This window comes from Gymnoscopelus microlampas, assembly GCF_963454915.1.
Source record: "Gymnoscopelus microlampas genome assembly, chromosome: 22".
In the NCBI taxonomy this organism is placed as follows: Eukaryota; Metazoa; Chordata; class Actinopteri; order Myctophiformes; family Myctophidae; genus Gymnoscopelus; species Gymnoscopelus microlampas.
Genome location: NC_139959.1, coordinates 41698397 through 41717696, shown reverse-complemented (window position 1 = coordinate 41717696; position 19300 = coordinate 41698397). Strand labels below are relative to the sequence as shown.

General features: G+C 42.8%; 1 protein-coding gene across 1 annotated transcript in view; it reads right to left on the bottom strand.

Moving 5' to 3' along the window:
• Positions 1-19300, bottom strand: part of cdh7a (cadherin 7a) — a gene marked incomplete at both ends in the record, with an annotated part of 341167 nt that overhangs the window by 66619 nt on the left and 255248 nt on the right. Inside the window, 2 exons of the mRNA XM_084048218.1 lie at positions 7618-7739; positions 17909-18045. Of these exons, the coding sequence (XP_083904344.1) occupies positions 7618-7739; positions 17909-18045 (259 nt within the window). The remainder of the gene's footprint in view (positions 1-7617; positions 7740-17908; positions 18046-19300) is intronic.

The window sequence follows — 19300 nt, the reverse complement described above, 5'->3', positions numbered from 1 at the left end:
ATTCGAAAAATGTGAAAAATGTGTGCAAATCATGGAATATGTATTTTATTAAGCGAACATTTGTAAAATATTTACTTCCCTGGACCCCTCAGAGGCAAGGATTTGAGTTACAAATGTCCGCAAAAAAAAAACAAAGAATATATATATATTTGCACCAATTTTCATTTAGCAGATCTACAAGCTCATAGCGCAGCACCGAGTGCGCTATGAGCTATTTTTGAATAGCAGATGACACAGATGCGTTCCCGGAACGAATGAGTTAAAGCGCTCATGTAGTAGTCTCTTCTATCAGGCTTGTTTTCATAGACCTGGTGTCTTTATTTCTCTCTTTTAAAACCTGCTTTTGTGTCACCAGCAAGCAAAGCTCCTGCACTTTATACAACAGAATAGCTCCCAGCTACACCTAAGGAAGCCTGGCAGGCTCAGACTAGACCGCCAGCATCGAGCTGGCAATCTGTCTGTTTGGCCTTACAGAGTAATTACAGATCTGCCCTACCTGGAACTTTTTCCTGCTGATGATGCTGTCAGGGGCCAACGGGCGGGTTGTTGCTATGGCCGGCGGTATAGAGAGACTCTATAGTCTTGATTGTAAGTGATGGCTTTGTGTTGCCATCCTATCATTACCTCTCTCTCTCTCTCTCTGGCCCTAATAATCTACACACACTGATGGAAAGGAAAACACATTTATCTGTTAGATTTTACCTTCTGTTTTTGCATAAAAATATGTAATTTCCCTGTTGCTAGCTTGTTTATACTTGAAAAAGAAAGAACGAAAGGGTCGAAACGGCGTATCTGCTGTTTGTCGTGAATAAAAACACTTGGAGAATTCAAAAGTGAGTTGCGAGGCGAGCCCCCGCTTTGTTTTCATGATTCTGTTCTTATAGTTTGGCTCAGCACCAAGAGACTTTGTTTTAATGATTCTGTTCTTATAGTTTGGCTCAGCACCAAGAGACGGAGGATGTGCATTATTTCGTCTTTAGATATTTCACATTCTTTAAAAAAATATATATATTTATTGCTTTTGACAAGTACAAAGGTATCCAATAGCCATAGGATGTCAAAAGTACATTTGTGTTTGTTTAATGTGCGCCCTTACACCTACCCCCCCCCCCCCCCCGCCCCCCCTCCAACATACAACATGCAACACTCATACAATTACATAACTCAAAAGATAAACAAATTAACATAAATTATAATAAATATAAATTATTCAATTCATATAGTAATTATGATGTCCCTCACTGTCCCGCCTGGCACTCCCTCATGTTACATATGGCGTGTATACACTCCCTCATGTTACATATGGCGTGTATACACTCCCTCATGTTACATATGGCGTGTATACACTCCCTCATGTTACATATGGCGTGTATACACTCCCTCATGTTACATATGGCGTGTATACACTCCCTCATGTTACATATGGCGTGTATACACTCCCTCATGTTACATATGGCGTGTATACACTCCCTCATGTTACATATGGCGTGTATACACTCCCTCATGTTACATATGGTCTGTATACACTCCCTCATGTTACATATGGTCTGTATACACTCCCTCATGTTACATATGGCGTGTATACAAAAACACTTTTCTGGTCATATTAATTCATGACAAAGCTGGTTGGTACTGCTCTATCGTCAGTGTCGGGCAGAAACCTTGTATCTGCATATTTCATCTTTTAGTTTTTTGTTTCATAACATAATGCCGTCTTTTATAGGCTACTTCATCTTATAATTCCGTCTCCAGGCTTGGATGCAGTTTAAGGTAGTATCATCACGAACAAAAAAGCAGTTAAATAATGGAGATAAGAGGTTTCTGCCTGGACAGTGATGATGTGTTAGTCGCTCTCATTTCTCTCTATCTTCACACTGCATGGTGACCAGCAGAACCACAGTTCAAAATGGTGCAGAGACCTTTCTTAGTGCCAGAAAAGAAAACCCAAAATAGCCTCCATGCCCTCTGGCAGTATGCCTCCAGCACTGATGTCTTCACTGACACACACACACACACACACACACACACACACACACACACACACACACACACACACACACACACACACACACACACACACACACACACACACACACACACACACACACACACACACACACACACACACACACACACAACATGTTGGTTCCAGTGCAATGCAGCAGCAGCTCCAAACTTGGGGAGAAAAGAAAAACAAGCAGTGGTGGAAAAAGTACTCCATTTTTTGTTGTAGGCTATACTTAAGTAAAATTATCAATACCAAAATGTAGACTTACTACTGTTACAAGTAAACGTCCGGAATTCCACATTTACTTGAGTGAAAGTATTGGTGTCAACATGTACTTAAAGTACCAAAAGTAAAAGTACTCACTATGCAGAAAAGTTGTATAAAAGTATGTATACAAATCTTTTGAAAATACCAGATCTACAAGCTCACAATGCATCGTGTCACGACACATTGTGGCCGAAATGTATATACATGTAGGGTTGAAGTGGTTAATGTACGTTTTGCACATGGAATGGATGATCGCGGCGGCACAATTAGTTTTTCTCCGATGCTCAGAGAACCCCCTACGTCTTTTAAAGCGATCGGCGAGTGGATCGTTGTGAAGAACAATATTCTATGATTTTTCAAAGGTTATTAAAAACGCTGGGAATCGCTGGCAAGGGCAAGTAGGCTTACTGAAATCTGGAAATACTCCAGTAAGGGCCCGGTCACACCAAACTATGGTTTGCCCGCTGTTAAACTCAGGTTATGCGTGGCCAACAGTTGGTTTTGCAGCCGGTACGGCATTGGTTCTCAAAGTGGGGTCCGGGGACCCCCAGGGGTCCTTGAGGGAGTTCCAGGGGGTCCCCAGCTAAATGATAGATTAGGCGCCAAATGGACCCTTATGGGTCTGTAACTCTGAGAGTGTACAAATGGAACCAAATGGACCCTAACGGGTCCATTTGGTTCCATTTGTACACTCTCAGAGTTACATTGACATAGATTTTACAATATAAATTGCGGTCCAAGTGATAAAAATGCCATTAAATGGGGGTCCGTACCCCTACTGCATGTCAAACTGGGGGTCCTTGAAATTAAAATGGTTGAGAATCACTGCTAGAGCCGTGAAAAATCTTCTCTTATGGGGGTCCCTGGTATATCTTTTGAAATGGGGGTCCGCGGGCTAATAAGTGTCAATTTGGGGGTCCTTGACATGAAAAAGTTTGAGAACCACTGCGGTACGGTATGGTATGTACCAGCAGGCGTATAGAGCTAAAACGCAAGGATGTGCGCGACATGCGGAAAGATGCGCAAAAACATCAAACCACGACCAGATTACACCCCATAGAGAGGTAGAACTAACGTGTGGTGTGGCCGTGGCCTAAAGTAAAACAAAAGAAAATACCTAAACATTTTACTCAAGTACAGTACTTAGTTACTTTACACTAGTGGTTCTCAACCAGTGGTCCGGGGACCACCAGTGGTCCTTGAAGGGGTTCCAGGGGGTCCCCAGCAAAAGGTGGTGTTAATACATTTTGCCCCCTTTATCCATATTGTATACGTTGGCTATTCAAAAATAGCAGATCTACAAGCTCACAGCGCGTCACTTCGTGCCGCACTGCAAGCTTGTAGATCTGCTATTTTTTTTACATTTTCGAAAAATCTGGAAAGTGTTTGAAGAATTTTGCATTTTTTAACACACATCTTCTCTAATTGGAGTCCCTAGCTGGCACAAAACATTTTGAGATGGGGGTCCGCGGCCAAATGTATATAAATTTAGGGGTCCTTGGCATGAAAAAAGGTTGAAAACCACACTGCTTAGCACCCTCTGAAAACAAGCCACATTATTATACAGTTTCCTTCAACAAAGTACAGTCAAGTTCAGCAAATTCAGTTGTTGTGCCCGCTCGACGGGAGAGCCTCTGCATGGGGGCCGGGGTAAGATTTATTTGATCCCTGAAACAAAATATAATAAAAGGCATAGATCAAAAGCGCCACGACCATATCTGGTGGCGTATAGCGACAAAAGAAAGAGTTATCTTCCAGGCCCCTGCTGTATAACCTCACTGAGAGAAAAGAAAATAGCCACGCCGTGGTCATGCCTAATGCATTAAGACCTGAAGCCGATTCTACAAATGTCTTCTAAATCCCAGCAGTATTCGGAAAAAAAAAACGTATGTTCCTACAGTATATCAGTGGATCTCAAACCTTTGCATGTCAAGGACCCCCAAAATTATATGTATTTGGCCGCCGACCCCCATCTCAAAATGTTTTGTTCCAGGGACCCCCCAGAAGCAAAGAATAGAGTTGAAAATGTTCGCTTTGAATGAATATATATTCAAATATGTGCACGCATTTTCACGATTTAAAAAAAAATGCAGATCTACAAGCTCGTAGCGCGGCACTCGGTGCCGCGCTACGAGCTTGTAGATCTGCTATTTTTGAATAGCCAAAGTTTTATTAGCTCAAATGTAAAAGTGACATAGATGCGTTCCAGGTCTTAAAGGGCTAATGCACGGCAGGGAGGGAGTGGAGAATGTATGTATGAAATATACAATCTCATTTGGCAAATGAAATCATTTGCTATTCCTGTAACACCTTCCCACGAGTGTGCTGCTATAGCCGCGCTGACAAACAACTCGCGAACACGAATGCAAATAACTATTTAAAAGGGCCTAATGGCCATTTCCAATACCATGCATCATTCTGATCAATCGTACTTATTCGGTTTGTTTCCGCGCGCCTTGGCTTTACCCTTCACCTCTGATTGTGCTTTCATAAATGCCAGCGGCAGACAGATCGCCGCCGCAGGGACTCACAAGTCATTTAGTCCACAATGAGGCCGAATGCTAAAACAGCCTGGTGAAAAAGCAGCGCACACACACACCCACCAACAGCAGCCTGACACATGGAGCGTTGCCAGATGATTTTGTGCGAGAGAAATATAAGCAACCAGGTCTATGAAAACAAGCCCCAAAAGAAGCGACTATATGCTACGGCTACTTCCCCCCAAATGGAACCACATGGACCCTTACAGGTCTATAACTCTGAGAGTGTACAAATGGAACCAAATGGACCCTTACAGGTCTGTAACTCTGAGAGTGTACACATGGAACCAAATGGACCCTTATGGGTCTGTAACTCTGAGAGTGTACACATGGAACCAAATGGACCCGATAGGGTCCATTTGGTTCCATTTGTACATTTATATTGGTTTTACAATATAAATTGGGGTCCCAGAGATAGAAATGCCATTAAATGGGGGTCCGTAGCCTAATGCATGTCAAACCGGAGGGTCCTTGAAATTAAAATGGTTGAAAATCACCGCTAGAGCCGTAAAAATCTTCTCGTGTATGGGGGTCCCTGGCTTATCTTTTCAAATGGGGGTCTGCGGGCTAATAAGTGTCAATTTGGGGGTCCTTGACATGAAAAAGTTTAAGAACCACTGGGTTTAAACACCATTTGGAAGCAAGACTAAGCAACTACTGTATACACTTTAGAAACAAGCCCATACCCACAACTACCAATATGTACAAGTGACTTGACAGAAAAAATAAGCCCAACGTCGCTTATAATAAGCGGACATGGCAACGCTGATGACAAGCCTTTCCCCCCAAAAAAACAAAAAGAACAGAGACATCTCCAAGCAAATGAAATGAAATCCCTCTCTAAGGCTGCCGATTGCAAGACGAACGCCGCCATGCAATTTCTGCACGAGTGCCCCGTGTGTGATTGTTTAATTACACTCAGGGCTCTCGAAAATGAAGAATCAAACCGCGGCAGACAGCCCACTCCACCCCGGCGTGAAATATCATATTAGTGGCGTGATATTATTGTGGAGTATATGACCACAGGCAGAGTCAAGCAGTCATTAATTTTGCAGCGCGGCGTTGACAGTATGGGGAATGTGAGTAGAGTCTCTAATGAACGATAACACACACGCGATACCTTCGTCTATTTAATCTCAGCGATTGTGACTCATGCTAATTGAGACTATCTCCCCGGGACAACCTCCGGCTCTAAAGTGGAGAGAGATACAGGGTAGTTTGGACCCACACGAAAGACATTATTAATGGCTTCCAGAGACAGCAGGTTTGCCTTGTCTGTTTGAATCAAACTTTGACACAGGGGGCGTCAATTCGGTATGGCAAGGTATGGCAGTTGCCTCCATAGCTTTGCCGCACGCCCAGGATAGGTGTCCCTAATTTTAACCCATTAAGACCTGAGGCCGATTCTACAAATGTCTTCTAAATCCCAACAGTATTCTGGAGAAAAAAAACGTATGTTTCTATATCAGGTGGTGCTCAATCTTTTTCATGTCAAGGACCCCCAAAATTATACGTATTTGGCCGCCGACCCCCATCTCAAAATGTTTTGTTCCAGGGACCCCCAGAAGCAAAGAATAGAGTTAAAAATGTTCGCTTTAAACAATATATATTCAAAGATTTGTGCACATTTTCACGATTTAAAAAAAAATAGCAGATCTACAAGCTCGTAGCGCGGCACTCGGTGCCGCACTACGAGCTTGTATATCTGCTATTTTTTAATAGCCCAAAGTGTAAAATAATGCTTTTTTAGCTCAAATGAAAAAGTGACACAGATTCTGGTCTTAATGGGTTAATCTCTGGGAGTTGTCAACCCTAACGTTGCCATACCTTAGCTTTTGCTGAACTGACCCCAGTGCTTTGACAGAGTATAGAAATAGTGCAAAGGTACTAAAACAAAAGTGGCTTAACCGGTCAAACTGACCGATTTTGAGAATAGACCAATAGAATAGCGGGAAAAAAACGGTCTTTTGGACCTGAATCTAGGGAGCATAGGGGATGCTGAAACCGTAGTCATGCGAGTGTTAGCGGCTGCGGCTGATACGGAGGACGGTGATTTAGCCTGGCATGCTGACTACAGAGGACGCCGGATGACACTCGGGCGTGGCTGACTTGACAAGGACGTTATAAAGAAGGCCGCCTGCCGCCTGGGGGGGCCACGGAATTGTTGTCGTTAGCGTTTGGTCTGAACAATGCTCAAAGTTACCTATAGTTAACACATTGACTGCCATAGGGTTTTCTACAGTAGAACAGGCGTCCCCACTGCCAGACATTTTGACCATTCTGACTCATCTTTGAGGACACACAGAATATTTTGTGCTATGACTATGAACACATAGTAGAATCTCTTCTCTCTTCTTTCATCTGAAGAAAAAGTGAGTTGATAGCATGTTCCGTTCTTTAGCTAGAGGTAGTTGAATACAGCTTGGTTTTCACCAGAAACAGAGTCCCGTCTACCAGTGACATCATCAATGGGGAATCCAAGCTAATAGAAACGGCAGGCTTTCTATTCCTGGAAAGTTGCAATGCAATAAAAGAAGCCATTGTTCTCGTGTTAATAAAAATCTAAATAAAAAATGTGAAATCTTGTTGGGAAAAAAGAATCATGCCTAACGATGATGTCACTGGTAGACGGTTTCTGGACTGTCCACAGCCCTCCTATGAGACACAGGCCGAGTAGAAGAAAATGGTACCATTTTATCATGAGTATTAGTGAGGACCAATTATATGAAGATAGGTTGAAAAGCGGTGAAGTCGTCCTTTAACCTGTAAAGTATACATTATTTTGACGTTGTTATCTCTTACCTGTCCTGCCAGGGCGTTCTCACAGACCAGCGTCTCGTAGTCGATAGCAAAGACCGGGGCGTTGTCGTTTATGTCCAGCACCGTGATGAGAGTGATTCCTTTTCCAATCTGGGTCGGGTCCTCTGAAACACATTAGAGAAGAAATGTAAATACACTTTGAGAGATACGTGTACATAATATTATAATGAGTATATAAACTATATACAACATAGTGCTATAGTTCAGCTTAACCCATTAAGACCTGAAGCCGATTCTAAAAATGTCTTCTAAATCCCAACGGTATTCTGAACAAAAGTTTTTTTTTTTTTTTAAATATATTTATCCCACGATTTTGTAACCCCATTTTTTTACACCCAGTGCCAATTGTCTATGTAATCCTGGGCACTACCTTCCCTCTGCCAACCTAGGGAGGCCAGGGCCGAGCTCATGCCTCCTTCAATACATGAGAGCCAATTGACCTTCTTGTCACCTGACAGGGGGGAGTTTCCCCGGTAGGACGTAGCGCGTGGAAGGAACACGTTATTCCAACCAGTTCCTTTCCCCTACATCAGGCGCCCCGGCTGACCAGGGGGAGGCAGTATAGTGACCAGGATTACTGCATGTTTTTGTAAGTATTAACTACCCTAGGAGACACGGGGAGAACATGCAAACTCCACACAGAAAGGCCCTTTCACCAACCCCACCTAGCTCACAGCGTCCCCTGCGGGAATCAAACCAAGGACCTTCTAGCTGTGAGGCGACAGCGCTACCGACTCCGCCACCGTGCCCCCTCGAAAAAAAAAAAAAAAAACATGTTTCTATATCAGTGGTGCTCAAACTTTTTCATGAAAATTCTTAGTTGTGCAGCCTCATCAATGCAGTTAAAAGACATATACGAGCGTTATATCATAAAAGAGATAGGAGAAGCAGTGCATAATGCATGACTAATCTGCATACTAAATTAATGTGACTAAAGTGCATAATAAATAAGAGTCACAAATGCACACATATAGATAAATAAAAGGAGTCCCTTAATTGCACTTTGCTGTACAGTTTGAAAACGTGTTAATAAACTATTCAATCCATCGAAAAACTAAAACCGGAACACAAAGAAGAGAGCGGAAGAGAGATTAATCCATCTAGACCGGGAACGCATCTGTGTCATTTAAGATTTATTTGGATATTTAGAAATAGCAGATCCACAAGCTCATACTCTGTGCCGCGCTATATGGCGGTGATAACATTTTTGCAAATCATCGAATAAAGCATCTTTAAAGCAGACTTTGTAACTCAAATCTTTGCTTCGGGGGTCTCTGGAACAACATATTTTGAGATGGGGGTCCACGGCCAAATACATATCATTTTGGGGGTCCTTGACAAGAAAAGAAGTTTGAGAACCACTGATTATAGCAACATAATTTTTTTTTTTTTTTTAACTGTTAGGATTTAGAAGACATTTGTAGAATCCCCCAGAAGCAAATATTTGAAAAAAATATATGTATTCAACGATTTGCACGCATTTTCATGTTTCCCCCCCCCCAAAAAAATAGCAGATCTACAAGCTGCTCAAGTGCCGCACTATGAGCTTATAGATCTGCTATGTTTGAATAGCCAAAGAAATGAAAAAATAACACATATCACTTTAGATCTCTTTGGCTATTCAAAAATAGCAGATCTACAAGCTCATAGCGCGGCACCGAGTGCCGCGCTATGAGCTTGTAGATCTGCTATTTTTGAAAAATCTTGAAACATCTTTTAGATTTTTTTCAAAAAATCTGTTAGGATTTAGAAAACATGTTTAAGAATCGCCTCAGGTCTTAATGGGTTAATAAAAAGTTTGCTGCCAGCCTTTCAAGCAAACTTTTCATTCACTCGGCCTTTAAAAAAACGTGTGTGTGTGTGTGTGTGTGTGTGTGTGTGTGTGTGTGTGTGTGTGTGTGTGTGTGTGTGTGTGTGTGTGTGTGTGTGTGTGTGTGTGTGTGTGTGTGTGTGTGTGTGTGTGTGTGTGTGTGTGTGTGTGCGTGCGTGCGTGTTTACGCACTCGGCCAATTTATGGAATATTGATCTTTCCTCATGTGTTTTTAATTAATCACAAAAGGTCGAGCGAAATGAGGCAACTAATCCCAAAGTGCTGCCTGGCTCTAATGAAATATACAATGTGCCCACGGCTCAGCTGACAGCCCTCTGGCCGCTACACCAGGGTATCGGGCCAAAGTGATCAGCCGAGCTAATTACACCGCCGTGGCGGTTCTGCTGGAAAGAGACGACGGCGAGGCCGCCGCGGAGGAGTGAGCAAGTCATTCTGCGTAGTGAGGCTTTATGCCACTACCCCTCCCTCTCTCCTGTCTGTCTGTCTGTCTGTCTGTCTGTCTGTCTGTCTGTCTGTCTGTCTGTCTGTCTGTCTGTCTGTCTGTCTGTCTGTCTGTCTGTCTGTCTGTCTGTCTGTCTGTCTGTCTGCCTGCCTGCCTGCCTGTCTGTCTGTCTGTCTGTCTGTCTGTCTGTCTGTCTGTCTGTCTGTCTGTCTGCCTGCCTGTCTGCCTGCCTGCCTGCCTGTCTGTCTGTCTGCCTGTCTGCCTGTCCGCCTGCCTGTCTGTCTGTCTGTCTGTCTGTCTGTCTGTCTGTCTGTCTGTCTGTCTGTCTGTCTGTCTGTCTGTCTGTCAAGCACTAGCGGCTTTTAACTCATTCAATCCGGGAAGGCATACTTTGTCACTTTAGATCAAACAAGATCAAAAAGCAGATCTACAAGCTCATACGAGCTTGTAGATTTTTTTTTATCGTGAAAATGTGTGCAAATCTTTGAACAAATATGTATTTTTTAAAGCAATTCAAATCTTTGCTTCTAAATCCTAACAGTTAAAAAATATATATATAATAATTATGTTGCTACAGTATCAGTGGTTCTCAAACTATTTCATGTCAAGGACCCCCCAATGTGGCCGCGGACCCCCCCCCCCCATCTCAAAATGTTTTTTTGTTTCCAGGGACCCCAAGATTTGAGTTAAAAATGTATATATATATATATATATATATATATATATATATATATATATATATATATATATATATATATATATATATATATATATATATATATATATATATATATATATATATATATATATATATATATATATATATATATATATATATATATATATATATATATATATATATATATATATATATATATATATATATATATATATATTAGGGCTGGGACTCGATTAAAAAAAATAATCTAATTAATTAGAGGCTTTGTAATTAATTAATCGCAATTAATCGCATTTTAATCGCATATCAATATTTGACCTGAGAACAGTGAAAAGCAATTTTTTCAAATGGATTTTGGCATACGTCTTTAAGTACATGTACTCAAGAACTGTACTTAAGTACAATTTTTAGGTATTTGCACTTGACTCTAGAGTATTTCCAATTTCTAATACTTTTACTTCTACTCCAGTAACTCCTATCTCAGAGGCAAATATTGTGCTTTTACTCCACTACAATTATTTGAAAACTTGAAAAACAGTTACTAGTTACTTTGTAGATTTCGATTATTATTATAAAACATTACAGCCATGTGAAAATAGCAGATTTACAAGCGCAAGGCATTGTGAGCTTGTAGATCAGCAATTTTCCACCACTGGAGGCTGGTAGAGTGTTGTTGCTGTTGTTTATAGTAGATTCATTAATTATTATGAATTAAAATCGCGCGCATGTGATCCGCACCGCATCGTGGAACCCCCCCCCCCCCCCCCCCCCCCTAAACGGGACAAACGCGTAGGCGGGGGCTTCCATTACAGATTCTGACTTGCCCAGCCAACATTATCAAGCAGGCATCATGTTTTTATGCACTGTGCTGGCTGCAGTAGACTTTGATGTTGTCTGTCATACCTGAGAAGTGAGAATTACCGTCTGTTAGTGCGCTGCTATAAACGGTCCGTCTGAAACTCGTCCAGTGAGAAACGTTCCGCGGTGCAAAAATAGGTGCGATTAAATTGCGTTAATTTTTTTAACGCGATAATTTTTCTGTAATTAACACATCGGGTGCCAGCGTTTTTTCATAACAACTTACCGTGGGTGCCAGCATTCTCCCATTGACTGCGCTTTGCTGTTTGTTGTTTCCGCGTGCGTTACAAGCAAATCCACGCAAAAAAAAGCATCGATTCATGTTCTGCCATGAGCCTGGCTACAGGCTGGAACCATAACATTACCCTGCCGAGTTACAACGGGGGGGGGGAATCGCGCATCGCGCATGACCGTTTTTCCCCACAGGAAACAGATTCGGAGATATAGGCGTTTCAAAGTAGGAAATAGACAGGAACCGGATGGGCGGAAAAAAAGTGTTTCCGGTGAGCGATCTGGCACTTCCTTCGCAGGATTACAATGGGTGCTCCCAGAGCTGCTCTAGCCCCGCCCGCGCGGAGAAAAACGAAAAAAACAAAAAGACTGAAATCACGGTTCAGACCGTGTTCGGCACCGAAGCTTCGGAACCGCCACTATGTAAACGCACGGTTCAGACCGTGTTTGGCACCCGATGTGTTAATTGATCTAATTTAACGCGAAGTTAAAGTCCCGGCCCTAATATATATATATATATATTCAAAGATTTGCACATATTTTCACGATTCGATTTTCAAAAATAGCAGATCTACAAGCTCATAGCGCGGCACTCGGTGCCGCGCTATGAGCTTGTAGATCTGCTATTTTTGAATAGCCCAAATAAATGGCCGTTAACCTGATCCAGGAGGATGGTGATGTAGAATGGCGTTGACACCATGCTGACTACATGCATGACGCCAGGATGGTGACACATCCGGGACGGCGGCTGGTTTGACGGTGATAAAAAGGACGCATGGCGCCTCGGGGGGGCCGCGGAACTGTTGGCGTCGGGCTCTGAACGAGACGCGTGAGTGACTGCAGCTCAAATGCACAATCCCCCCCCCCCCCCCCCCCCCCCCCCCTTAGCCTCCGAGACATGCGCGCTCTCCCTCTCTCCCTCTCCCTCTCTCTCTCGACGGTAACTAAGTACATTTACTCAAGTACTGTACTTATACAATTTTGAGTTTTTCATTTTTTATTTTACTGGAGTATTTCTAATTTCCTATATTTTTTACTTCTACTCCACTACCTCTCAAGAAGCTAATATTGTACTTTTTACTGCACCACAATACTTTTGGTACTTTCAGTACATTTTGATACCAATACTTTTGTACTTTCACTCAAGGGAATATTGAATAACCAACTTGTACTTGTAATTTCTACAATAGGGTATTGATACTTTTACTTATAAATACTATGTTATGAATATTGTCATAAGGCATTCAGAGCAGTGGGGGGGCGGTTGCCAGTTTGTGGAACTCAAAAGATGCTTTTCATCTCAGAACAAGCACTCAAGCATCGCTGTGTGTCAGAGGAGAGTACAGTATCTCACGCATAGAGACTACTCTGACATTTCACATGATATTCTAACGTTATTATTAACCCTTTAAGACCATTTTTTGATTTATTTGGCTATTCAAAAATAGCAGATCTACATAGCGCGGTACTGAGTTCCTACTATGAGCTTTTAGATCTGCTATTTGTTTTAAAGAATCTTGAAAATGTGTGCAAATCTTTGAATACATTTTTAACTCAAATCTCTACTTCTGGGGGTCCCTGGAACAAAATGTGTTCAGATAGGGGTCCACAGCCAAATAGATATCATTTTGGGTGGTCCTTGACATGAAACAGTTTAAGAACCACTGATATTATAGCAAAATAAGTTTTAAAAAAAAGAGAAAAAGGAAAACATTTGTAGAATCCCCCATAAGCAAGATTTGAGTTAAAAATGTTCCCTTTATAAAATATATATTCAGAGTTTCGCACATCATTTGTAAGATTAGCTTTTCAAAAATAGCAGATCTACAAGCTCGTAGCGCGGCACTCGGTGCCGCGCTACGAGCTTGCAGATCTGCTATTTTTGAATAGCCGAAGAAATAGAAAAAAATGACACAAATGCGTTCCAGGTCTTAATGCGTTACTCCCCTTTGTTGCTATTTTTAGCGAGAGCACGTGCGTTTCAGACAGCAACGGAACACGGCCCTTCATCCATGTAAATAAATAGCAACACATCTTTCTGAGGTTAAAAGCCAAAGGTATAAAAAAAAAAACACTGATATGCTTTCTTTTTGAACATGTGTATATCTGTGGAGATGTGACGGCTATGAAGGAACGGGCGAGCCGCCGACGTGTTTGTCGTCTGACTTTGTTGTTGTTGTTCTTTTAAACTCACGCCGCTACGGCGAGGCTGTCTTAACACATTACAGTAGAACCGGGAGAGCTAGCTAGCTAGCTAGCTCCTCATGCATTGAAGGAGACATGGGGCTCATTTCTGGGCTCTCCCCAGGCTGGCAGAGGGAGAGTAGCGCCCTTGATTACATAGGCAATTAGCACCGGGTGAAATAAAATGGGTTACAAAATTGTGGGATCAAAATTAACGCAAAATAACCACTTAAAGCGTTATTGTATACTTTGGCTTTGGCTGCTTTTAGCAGATAAACAAGCTCATACATAGCGCGACACTTTGAGTATATATATATATATATATATATATATATATATATATATATATATATATATTTTAGCTAAAATCTTTGCTTCTGGGGGGTCCCTGGAACAATATATTTTAAGATGGGGGGTCCGTGGCCAAATACATATCATTTTAGGTGATTCTTGACGTGAAAACGTTTAAGAACCACTGACTTATTAGAAACATGGGTTTTCCAGAAAACTGTTGGGTCTTAATGGGTTAAAAAACTCTCGTCACACGTCTCGTCTTCACGGCGGCGGCCATGCAGCCCGCCGCCGGCCCCCTGCTGTGAGTCACGGCGTGACAGCACGGAGGGGGGGGGGGGAGAGAGGGGAGGAACATGGAACAGCAGGAACAGCCCCTCCTCAGTGACCTTGGATCTAGTTTGAGAGACAAAGCCACAAAGGGCACGCGTGTGGCGCCTCTCTCTCTCTCTCTCTCTCTCTCTCTCTGCGTCACATTAGCATATAGTTCACATGTGGGCGAGAGAACGGCGCCCGGCCCCCCCTTAGTCAGCACCTCGTCCCTCTGTGTGCGAGGAGAGAGAGAGAGAGAGAGAGAGAGAGAGAGAGAGAGAGAGAGAGAGAGAGAGAGAGAGAGAGAGAGAGAGACGACGCACGCCACGGCTCAGGGAGGCCCCGAGGTCAGCACGACCCCCCCCACCCCCCCCCACAGCATGTGAATTAACATTACCCGACAGCCCTCTCACTGTGACCCCCATGACACTGTGTGTGTGTGTGTGTGTGTGTGTGTGTGTGTGTGTGTGTGTGTGTGTGTGTGTGTGTGTGTGTGTGTGTGTGTGTGTGTGTGTGTGTGTGTGTGTGTGTGTGTGTGTGTGTTTGAGGTGGTGACTCATCTGGGAGACACTGCACACACAATGAGGAAGTGAGCTACACGTACACTTCCTAACCACTGTACCAAGTAGGGGTGTGCCGATACACTCATTTCACCAAACGATACGATACGATATTTGGCTCACAACTTCGATACGATTTCGATACGATACGCACTTTTTTATTATGAAAATATATGGGGGAGAAAGAAAGCAAATGCAAACAAATAATTCTGTTTTTGCATTATTCAGACATGCAAACTTGAAGCTTTTCAGCTACAATAGCCGTTTTGAATCCAAATAGGGCAATAGTGTGACACCTGACCCGAAAAAAACAACAACATGTTGTCACCCTTTTCACCTCGGGGCTGTTTGCATGCCTGATTATTATTATTGTAGTAGATTTTTTTTTTTTTTTTTTTTTTTTTTTCTCAAAACGATATATATTTTTATTCAAAACGATACATATCGTCACGAAAACGTATTGCGATATATCGCGGGACAATATATCGGCACACCCCTAGTACCAAGACATCAAAGACACATCCCGGTGAGCCATAGTCGGCTATTAGACCTCCTTCTAAAAGTGGTCTCATTGTGAACCTTTTTTTCAACGTATAGAAACCTAGACATTGATTATCTGTTTTTGAAGCGTCCATAGATATATTCTATATCAGGGGTCTTCAACAGGTGGTCCGGGACACCTAGGGGGTCCTCAGAGTTACTATAGGGGGTCCGCCACATCTTTGTGTGATGGGATTTAGGATTTTTTTTTTTTTTACATTAACCACTTGAACCCTAGAATTCCTTTTCTGAGGGGAACATTAGCCGAAAATAGCCGATCTACAAGCTCTCAACGCCTCGCAGCGCGAGGCGTTGAGAGCTTGTAGATCTGCTATTTTTGGCAAAGAGGCTATAGGTGTAGAGGGAAAATAGCAGACTAAGTAAAAAAAAAAAAACTTTAATCTGAAACACAATTTCATACAAATATAGAGTAGGGGGTCCCTGCTTCATCTCTCTCTCTCAGCAAGGGGGTCCTTGGCCTGAAAACGTTGAAGACCCCTGTTCTATATTATAGATGTCATTTCACGGCTATAATATAGACGTCTATATATAGAAGCTTAAAAAAACAGATAATAAACTTCTCGGCTAAGAATAGACGTTGAAAAAAAAAACATTTTAGACGTCCAATAGCCCGAAAAATGCTCAGTGGGATACTTCCCACCGATTACAATCACCCAAGGAGAGTTTGGGGGGGGGGGGAAATGACAAAAAAACTCCCAAATCTGTTGGGTGAAGTACAACGATGTGTGAACATAGCAGCAACACTGGTGAGCTGTTGTGACAGGAGAAGGATGTCTGATGGAATTCAACCACCTTAAAGGTTGTTCCGTTCAACTTTTGCTTCGGCAATGTACATGCATGTGTTCTCATGCTAATAGCGTTGATTTCGACGGCACATTTTTATTCAGTTTACACTTGGTTGCATGTTTTTTAGTCAGGGTTAGGGTTAGGGTTTTTACAGGGACGTGCACAGATAGACTCTAGGTGGTGCTAGAGCACCTGCCCTTTGCCCTCTTGACCAGAAGTGCCCTTTTGAAAAAAACGTGTTTTTTTTTTCCAGTTTACAGCAGGGGTCTTCAACAGGGGGTCCGGGACCCCTAGGGGGTCCTCAGAGTTACTACAGGGGGTCCGCCAAATCTTTATGTGATATGATTTTTCTTTTTACCATAACCACTCGAAACCTAGCATCCCTTTTCTGAGGAGAACTTTAGCCAAAAATAGCAGATCTACAAGCCCACAACGCCTCGCGCTGCGAGGCGTTGTGGGCTTGTAGATCGGCTATTTTTGGGAAAGAGGTATAGGTGTAGAGGGAAAAAAGAGCAGACCAAGTAAACAAAACAATATAATTTACTTGAGCACCTGCCCCTCAAAATGTCTGTGCACGCCACTGGGTTTTTAACATTTTAGTCTAGTTTTTGTTTTGTTGACAAAATTGTAAATATATTTAGTCTTAGTTTTAGTCATCATAGCTTAGTTTTTTTTGTTGTTGTTAGAAAACAGGTAGTCGACAAACACTTTTCATCATAGTTTCAGTCGACACAATCAACACTGCATGCCAATAAGGCCCATTTGAATTGAATTGACAGGAGAGAGACAACCCACGAGGCTTTACTGACAACTTCCTCTTTACAATGACACCAAGACGGATCATTCCGATTGGTGTGTTTTGAGCCCGAAGCGATGATGTCGCCGCACTCGCCCACTCTCGCTAACCTTGCGTCGCCATATTAAAACGGTCTTAACCCATCGCATCCGTGTCACTTTTAGATTTGAGCTAAAAAGCATTATTTTACACTTTGGCTATTCAAAAATAGCAGATCTACAAGCTCATATATAGCGTGGCACCGAGTGCCGCGCTATGAGCTTGCAGATTTGCTATTTTTGAAAAAAAAAAGAAAATGTGTGCAAATCTCTGAATATATATATATATTTTAAAGTGAACATTTGTAAAATCTTTGCTTCTCGGGGGTCCCTGGAACAACACATATTTTGAGATGGGGGTCCTCGGCCAAATGCATGTAATTTTGGGGGTCCTTGGCATGAAAAAGTTTGAGAACCACTGATTTTTTTCAAAAAAACTGTTAGGATTTAGAAGACATTTTGTAGAATCGGCCTCATGTCTTAATGGGTTAAATTGCCACTTCCCTGTCATCTGGGGACCCACCCCCAAATCATGTGGGGGTCCCCACCCACATTGAGAACCACTGCTGTATGGGCACACTGTCCGGGGGAATGTACCGCCACCTCATGGAGAGAATGTTAACACGTTGCTGCATTAGAAGTGATGATGTGGTCGCGGGATGCTGGATGTGGTGCGTGACGGCGTTTACATGTGAGACACTTACGGCTCTCGATGGCGAAGATGGTGAGGTTGTGGACAGAGTTGACCTCTCGGTCCAGAGGCTTGGCGGTGCTGATGACCCCGCTCAGGGCGTCCACGTTGAAGAAGCGCTCCAGGTCTGTGTTCCTGTCTATGGAGTACCTGGAGAACGCAGACAGACAACACAACACAGTCACACTTTAAGCCATTAAGACCTGGAACGCATCGGTGTCATTTTTAGATTTGAGCTAAAAAGCATTAGTTTACACTTTGGGCTATTCAAAAATAGCAGATCTACAAGCTCATAGCGCGGCACCGAGTGCCGGCACTGCTTCAGCCCAGCCCTGCACATGAACTCTGCAGCCGCACTGAAGCCCCGGACAGACGCGATTTTCGCCGTTTTTTTTCTCACACGCCGTTAGGAGAAGCCCCCAAGGTTGCTGCCCTGTGCTGCACTGCTTTTATCCGCCAGATTTGGACGTTCACGGCATATTTTGCACCGTTATGGCGCGTTCATCATCGGTGAAGAGTGCCTCTAACAGCCGCTGCTGGCTGCGTGCACGCAGCGAGGCGATGCGAGGCGAAGCAACAATAACACAAGCACGTGCAGCATGCGTCCCCTTCCCCTGCGCCTAATGGCTGTACATGGGGCCGACGCGTGCTTTAGCGAGAGTGTGTGAGTGTGGCTTCAGGAAGTAAATTCCTAGCCTCGATCTCCAGGCTTTTATTTTTTATTTTTGCTAAAAAATAAAAGCTTGGAAATTCCTGTCCCAGCTGTTGGTACACAAAAGCGCCTCGCGTCGTCTGATGTGGTGCGCATTATTTATTTTGGGTGCGCATGCGCACCTGCACACAAGTTATGTGCACCCCTGTATATATATATTCAAAGCTTGTAGATCTGCTATTTTTGAATAGCCCAAAGAAATCTTAAAATGACACAGATGCGTTCCCGGTCTTAATGGGTTAAAGTTTTCAAACGAGCTTGTAAAGTGTACAAAACGTTACATGGACTAAGCCTGCCTTACTCTGGGACAGTCTGGTTCTCAACCAGTGGTCCGAGGACCACCAGTGAAAAAAAAAACCTTCTACATTCTCTAATTGTGAAGACGTCTTGTAAATCAAGGGTCCATTTGGTTTCATTTTACGCTCTCAAGAGTTAAAGATCCATAAGGGTCCATTTGGTTTCATTTTACACTCTCAAGAGTTAAAGATCTATAAGGGTCCATTTGGTTTCATTTTACACTCTCAAGAGTTATAGATCTATAAGGGTCCATTTGGTTTCATTTTACACTCTCAAGAGTTAAAGATCTATAAGGGTCCATTTGGTTACCAACTCTCCATCATTTAGCTGGGGACCACCTGCAATCCCCTCAAGGACCACTGGTTGAACCACTGAGTGTTTATTAATGTTAATATG